At 49.7% G+C, this 7,136-nt stretch overlaps 1 protein-coding gene and 1 long non-coding RNA gene across 4 annotated transcripts in view; one reads left to right on the forward strand and one right to left on the reverse strand.

The window, feature by feature from the left end:
- Positions 1-5,094, forward strand: part of LOC115938608 (uncharacterized) — an 8,538-nt gene extending 3,444 nt beyond the window's left edge. For 2 of the 3 annotated variants that reach the window (XR_014140059.1, XR_014140060.1), the window contains 2 exons: positions 1,313-3,648; positions 4,917-5,094. This is a non-coding gene — a long non-coding RNA (uncharacterized LOC115938608). Of the gene's footprint in view, positions 1-288; positions 368-1,312; positions 3,649-4,916 lie in introns of all 3 variants that reach the window. The other variant, XR_014140061.1, reaches the window with a different exon arrangement.
- Positions 2,854-7,136, reverse strand: part of IGFBPL1 (insulin like growth factor binding protein like 1) — a 15,001-nt gene continuing 10,718 nt past the window's right edge. The window contains exons 4-5 of the mRNA XM_081803241.1: positions 5,205-5,363; positions 2,854-3,362 (exon numbers count right to left, since the gene is read on the reverse strand). Of these exons, the coding sequence (XP_081659367.1) occupies positions 5,214-5,363 (150 nt within the window). The 3' untranslated portion in view covers positions 2,854-3,362; positions 5,205-5,213. The remainder of the gene's footprint in view (positions 3,363-5,204; positions 5,364-7,136) is intronic.

Raw genomic sequence — 7,136 nt, forward strand, 5'->3', positions numbered from 1 at the left:
AGGGTTAATTTTACCACAAAATCTGAAGGAAAAAAATCCATTTTGACTAAAAATCAGACTTTTTTGGGAAAGGGGTACATTTGGGATTGAACACTGGCTTTCAAATGATCTCCTTTAAGGCCAGTTATAACTCAGTTGACAACAGAAGACTGAGATTCAGGCTGCTCACCCCCTGCAGCATCAGGTCTAACCTCCTCTGATGGCATTGTGATCATTTACTGTGAATGATGAAGAAGCCACTGGGGGGTTTTGAACAGAGCAGTGATATGATCTGACATGTTTTAAAAGGATCACTGGAGGTGCCGTGTTGACCACAGATTGCAGGGAAAACAAGGAGAGCTTGATCCTGATAATGCCAACATCAAAGGTGAGTGGAGAATGAGAATCATGGGGTGTGGCCTAAAACCGCTCTCCCCCACCCACCACTACAGCTCCTGGCAACCACCACAGGTCATGACTCCCCTTCACAAGCTACCCTGCACCTCTCCTTCCCTGCTCCTTCCGCATGCTGTTTCCCTAGCCCAGAATCCCCCCTACCCACTCCAATCCCCAGTTCAGATGCCTCCTCTTCCAGGAAGTCTTCTCAGATTTCCCCCTGCTCTGATCACCTTGTGCTGCCTGGCAGGACTGCAACCTCATCCCACTCCTCCCCACTTGAGTCTCACCCTCCTTTGTATTGATTTCTAAACCCTTCTGGCCTCCGTGTGCATGTGGGAAATGACAGAGGGCGCAGTTCTCTGAGTCAGTGAAATACTGGGATGTGTATCCGGTGGGAGACACAAGTTCTGAGGGGGTTAGAAGGATCAGGCCAGCAGGAGGCAATAAGGACTAGTTAAAAATTGTGAGTCAGGTGTCCAGGTGGGGCTGTGACCAGAACCCAGGTGTGAGGGGGGAAGGAGCGTTTGGGCTGAAGTAGCTGAGGTGGGCAAGAAAAGGGCAAGATGTGTCAGGGGTGCTGGAGACATATTGGTGGGCCCTGCTCCCACCCACGGCAGTGTTCCAAGGACAGAGAGACCACGAAACCACAAAGACTGTCTTTAAAAACATTTATTTTCAGATGCAGGGGTCATGTGACATCATCACATTTATGAAAATAGGGCAGAAAACACAGGCTTTGGGGGCACCATGTTTCTGAAGGGCAAAAACCAGAGCACAGTGCTCTCAGCCCCTGGACGGGTCTGGGGCTCCCCTGGTTGAAAAGTCATGAGGTTGGAACAATTCTGTTTTTCTGCCTTTTTGGTTTTGGTGAAAATTTTGGAGAGCGTTCATGATTATTATTATTTTTTTGCACATCCTTACCCTGCGAACCCAGCCTCCTGTGGTTTCGATGTTCAGCTCTGGCACCCAAGCGCTCCATCTGCCCTGCTCTCTGCGTCTAGACCCAGCTCTCCAACTGTGACTGGGCACATGTGAGGTGGGTCAAGTGATTTTTGCTGAATGTGCCTATCAGCAGATGTAGGATTGTTCTAGTACCTTCTCCAGGGCCGTAACATCCCTGCTTCTCCTGACAGTTTCACTAAGTGCCTTACCAAGCAAGTCTTCTCCTAACTATTCACACCCCAGAAGACTTAGCTGCAGACCCTGGATACAGAAACCCCCGTGGTAGGGCAGCGGGCAGAGTGGGGAGGGCGTCGGGGGTGCTGAGTAGGGGGGGTGTGAGCGGGTCCCCTGCAGCCCCAACCTCCAACAGACAAGCACAGCTTCCAGTTAACCAGTTTCAGCTCTGATCTTATTCAAAGAAAGGGGACCCGATGTTTTAAAGTTTGCAAACCACCCATCTAGTTTCGTTCCCTTCTTATTCAGATGAGGAAAACTGTGGTCCGGAAGGTGAAGGGGACTTGCTCGGAGTCAGGCAGCAAGCCAGGGATGAATTCCCAAATGGACCTCATGTTTCCAGATTCCCAGGCCATGCTCCTGCCATGTAGTACATGAGGGTGATACCACCGCACTATTTCAGATATGTAATGGCCAGGCTCAAAGGCAGAAAATTTAATTCCAAAAAGGATTCCAGAATGTCATGCTCAGTGGGAGCGGCCTGGGAGTGTGCTGTAAAAGCTGAGCGGGACCTTGGTAAGATCCCCGGGGCCCCTGGAACAGGCAGCACCTTCCTTTCCACAGCTAGGAGATTACTCGAGCAGCAGCGTGGGAAGGGTGCCAACCAGGGCCAGGTGCCCTGAGTTCCCGTCCTTCTCAGTGCCTCCCTCTCAGAGCCTGGTTTCTTCCTCTGCAAAGGGGGAGGGACATCTATGCTCACCCTGCCTGCCGTCCTGGAGTTGGGAGTGACCACAGATGGAAAAGCGCTTCATGAACTTGAAGGACAAGACACAAATGAGATCCCAATTCTGACTTAAAAACAAATTTGAATCACCTAGGGGGTCTATTTTTTCACCAAATATTAAGTACTCTTCTTGAAAGAAAGAAAGAAAGAAAGAGACAGAAAGAAAAAGAAAAAGAGAGAAAGAGAGAGAGAAAGAAAAAGAAAGAAAGAAAAAGAGAAAAGAAAAGAAAGCCTTATTCCTGGGTAAGGTCAAAACCTCTCCAAGTAAAAGGTATTCTACTACACTCTAATCCCACAGCCCAGAGAAAGAAGCCTCTAACCCCCTTTCCTCAGTTTGATGCCCAGAAGCCAGGGGTCCACTGTCCACCTGGTTAGAGAACGCTGAGCTTGCTGACAAGGGGACATCTTGGTCCCCAAACACCCAGCCAAGGACTCCATCTCTTTAAGGTGGGAAAATGGCAGGGAAGGAAGAGCTATGGCCAGCTCCACAGCCTAGCATGAAGCCACGGCAACTGTTTTGGAGGGAACTTAAAAGGGATGCTAAGACTATACCTCCCCTATTTTTCCCACAGGGCCATCTTACTCTAGGATGGCAGGGCTCAACAGGACACGGGTAACCTCTAGTCCAAACGCCGCATTCCCAGGTGAGGAGACAAAGGCCCAGAGAGGGGACACACAGCAAGTCAGCAGGCAGAGGACGGCGTGGCCCTACCCCCTCCTCCTACAACACACACTGATCAGTCACAGAGAAATGAGGTAAAGACTCACGGCTGACACAGGCCTTCTTTTTCCAGCCCTTTAGAATTACAAACATACCATCAGGTGACCTTCCCTGGGAGAGGTTAGGTTAAAAAAGAATTCTCACAGAGCAATTCCTTTCAAAAGTATAAAAAAGCCACATGCAGTCTGGTTTCCCAATGCTTGCCCTGCTAAAAACTACATCTGCATAGGAATCTAGTTTGCATCTAATTTGTAAAAACATACAAAAGGGGTCATCTACAAACACAGTTTCTCCAACTCTTCACAAGGAAAACGATGCATGACTTGACTCTTCCAACATCCTGTCATCAACGTTTCTAAGACCCTAGAAGGAAAGAGAGAAAAGGATGAGAGGAAAGAAGCCTGCTCTGTCACAATCAACTATGTGGTAAATGGAAGGTGGGGGAAATGATCCTTAACCCTAAATCTTCCTGGCCAGGGGTAGTGCTGGTGAGGAGCAGAGGGGCCCTGGGGTGTCCACGAAGTTCATGTGGGACCACTGGGTGCACATTTCACGGAGGCAGCATCCAGCTTAATACAAGGAAGAACTTTCAACTACTGGAAAACCCAAAGATGGATGTCTGGTGGTAGGGAGCTCCACAACACTGGAGGTAAGCAAGCAAGAGCTGGCCAGTACTGCATGTTGTAGGGGGAACTGAAGACCTATGTGGCAATGGTCTTAAAATTCCATGATTCTTTGTGGCTCTCTTTTGAAAACTCCTCTATAACAGACTACATTCATAGCCTGGTATCATTGTGTGTGTGTGTTTTTAAATTATATATATACTTAAAAATTGTATACATATTTAAAACATGAAATATGTTTACAGACACACATACATAGGTACATACATATATATGCACACAAGTGTGCAGGACAAAAGTCCTGGTACATGATATAACAACTATAAAAAGCAAAGAGTATCAGGAGGGCAACTTAAAGAACCATTTCCTGCCTGCACTCCTACTTGAGGATTTCCCACCTTCTATTTCCGTGCCTGCGTCCAGGAGCTCTAACTACTTCATCCACCATGCCACTTCCTCAGCGACATCTCCCTTGCTTTCCCCACTTCTAAGCCACTTCTCTCGCCTCAAACTCGCACACGCCCCTCGCTTCCTTAACACTGCACTTCTTGTATTTTTTTTTTTTAAGATTTATTTATTTTTGCGAGAGAGAAAACGCGTGTGAGCATGAGGGGGGGTGGGGGGCAGAGGGAGAAGCAGACTCCCCGCTGAGCAGGAAGCCTGATATGTGACTTGATCCCACGACCTTGGGATCATGACCTGAGCCGAAATCAAGAGTTGGCCACCTAACCAGCTGAGCCACCCAGGCGCCCCTGGAGCAGAATCTTTAAATGAGACTGTGTACCTGGCTCAGTGTCTCGCTCATCCCCTCCGCCACAAGAATGGACCTTCTGCACACTGGGATTGCTCCTCCAGCTGGGTCCCAGTGTGACAGGACACATGGAGCAGACACACAGCCAGCCGACCGGCCACGTGACAAGGAATGTGAGCAAGACAGAAATGTTGGTGGCTGTGCACCAGCCAGCTCCAGGGGTTGTCACGCAGCCCAAGCTGGCTAATTAAGGGGCTCGTTTCCTAGGTTCATGGCCGACCTGTGGGCAGGGGACAGATGCAACCCCAGCTCTCACCCGGGTGGGGGGGGCTATAAGGACTAAGAGCCGAGGGGCCAGGGGAGATGCAGATTCTCCCGGACACGCTGCTGAGCACGTGCGGTGCTGAGGACAGGGAGGTGAGGCCTGGAGACAGCAGAGCTGCCAACGAGGACAAACCTGGGGACAGCAAATGGAGCTCAGACTGTCTCCTTTTGAGACGGGTGCTGTCACAGTGATGTCTGCTCTCTCTCTGCCCCCTCTAGGACTTGAAGGAAATATTCTGTTCAGCTTCAGAAACAGAGACAACTGGTCTTTCCTACCTGTGGACACCCACAACGTTCCAGCTCCTGTGTTTGCACGCCAGGTGGGAGGCCCGGAGTGGTACGAGTGTTGAACATACTAGAGATTCTACCTGCTAAGTGTAGTATGTTCCTAACTCCTGTTTGGTATTCCTCTGGTTTTGATTGATGCATTTTTCTTCTTTGTTACTATATATCTTATAAGCCACCTCAATCTCTTGGGACACAGGTGTATAAATATGTAATATGTACCTGACTCCATCACATGCGGTCGTCTGGAGCTGGGGGGTGGGGGGCTGTGTATTTACTCAGATCTAGAACCGTCACCGTGCCGTGGGCCTGAGCCTCCCCAACCGCGTTGGCTGAAGAGCACAAGTACACTCCCTCATCTTCCTTTCTCAGAGGCTTGATCTAGAAGTAAAAATAGGCAAGTTTATGGCAAGGCAAAATCACTTCCTTATTTAGTTCCTAAGATACGTCTGAACACTTATTTTTCAAAATAAGATAGGGCTCACTATTCCTCTTCTTGCCTTGGTTGCCAAGAAAGAGTTAAATTTTCTTCTCTGTAGCCTCTCTACGGTGGCTCTCATTTTAACGTTTCCTTTGCATCCCTACCTTTCACTGTGAGCTCCCTGGTCCTTTTATTGACGGTGACAGGTACACCTCACAAGGAAAATACTGCCAGTTAAACGAACAAAAATCGACTGACCAAGGAATGGCCCACAAGTGCTCCCAATGGAGAGCCTTACAAAATAACACCAGAGAGAACATTTCCCCCTACGCCTTCTTGTAATCAAGAGGGGTAGGTGCTTGATTTGAAAAAGCCACACGGACCCGGCTGCATTCCGAGGCTCCGAGCTGGGCGGAGAAGTCACCAACCCTGGCACAGACGGGAGTGAAGTGAGGCGGACACCGACCGGCCGTCCTCAAGCAGCCTGTCCTCACGGCCCTGCAGAGCGCACCCACACCCACACCAGCTCCCTCCTCTCTCGGCATGACGACCTCCGTCCACCGTGCAGCCTGGGCAGGGGGTGTGCACACGATCTCGTCTGGAACTCACGCTGACTGCGGGCCACGGGGAGCGCCGTTACCCTGATATTACAGGAGACTGGCAGTGAGTCACAGACTGTTGGGTGACAGGGCCCTCGGACCATGTGCAGTCCAAGGCCCTCCTCCTCCGACTGTGGACACTGAAGCTCAAGAGGCAGAGTGACTAGCCCAACATGGACCCCCGTCCCTCCCTCCCTCTTTCAAACACATGGCATTCCCGTGACTTAGTTAAGCTGCTGCAAGTGGCACAGCAGAGCCCCGAGGGGGGACACCAGTGTGCTGTCTTCCCTGTTTCTCAGCCCCGTGGTCTTGGGGGCGAGCGTAGTGGTCTCCTACCACTCATTACCACTTCATGGCTTAAAACAGCACACATTTATTATATTTGGTGCCTTTTTAAAAAAAACTTACCAAATATTTTATTTTTAAGCAATCTCTATGCCCAACGTGAGGCTCGAACTCACAACCCCGAGAACAAGAGTCACACGCTCTACTGACTGAGCCAGCCAGGCGCCCCTATATTTAGTTCTCAAGGTCAGAAGTCCCAGTGGGAATCAGGGGGCTAAAATGAAGCTATCAGCCCAGCTGCCTTCTTCCTAGGGGCCCTAGGGGAAAATCCATTTCTTGCCTTTCCCATTCTAGAGGCTGCCTGCATTCTTGGGCTCACGGTCCTCTTCCTCCATCTTCAAAGCCGGAGATGGTGGCTCGTGTCTTTCCCATGCGGCCATCTCTCTGGCTCCTTCCCTCCTGCCTCCCTCTTCAGCATTTATGACTTTTTTTTTTTGAGAAATTTTTTTTATTATGTTAATCACCATACATTACATCATTAGTTTTTTATGTAGTGTTCCATGATTCATTGTTTGTGCATAACACCCAGTGCTCTATGCAGAACGTGCCCTCCTTAATACCCATCACCAGGCTAACCCATCCTCCCACCCCCCTCCCCTCCAGAACCCTCAGTTTGTTTTTCAGAGTCCATCGTCTCTCATGGTTCGTCTCCCCCTCCAACTCCCCCCCCATTCTTCCCCTCCTGCTATCCTTTTTTTTTTCTTAACATACACTGCATTATTTGTTTCAGAGGTACAGATCTGTGATTCAACAGTCTTGCACAATTCACAGCGCTCACCATAGCACATA

The sequence above is a fragment of the Leptonychotes weddellii genome, chromosome 14 (assembly GCF_054177405.1).
Source record: "Leptonychotes weddellii isolate Sample4059 chromosome 14, ASM5417740v2, whole genome shotgun sequence".
Lineage (NCBI taxonomy): Eukaryota > Metazoa > Chordata > Mammalia > Carnivora > Phocidae > Leptonychotes > Leptonychotes weddellii.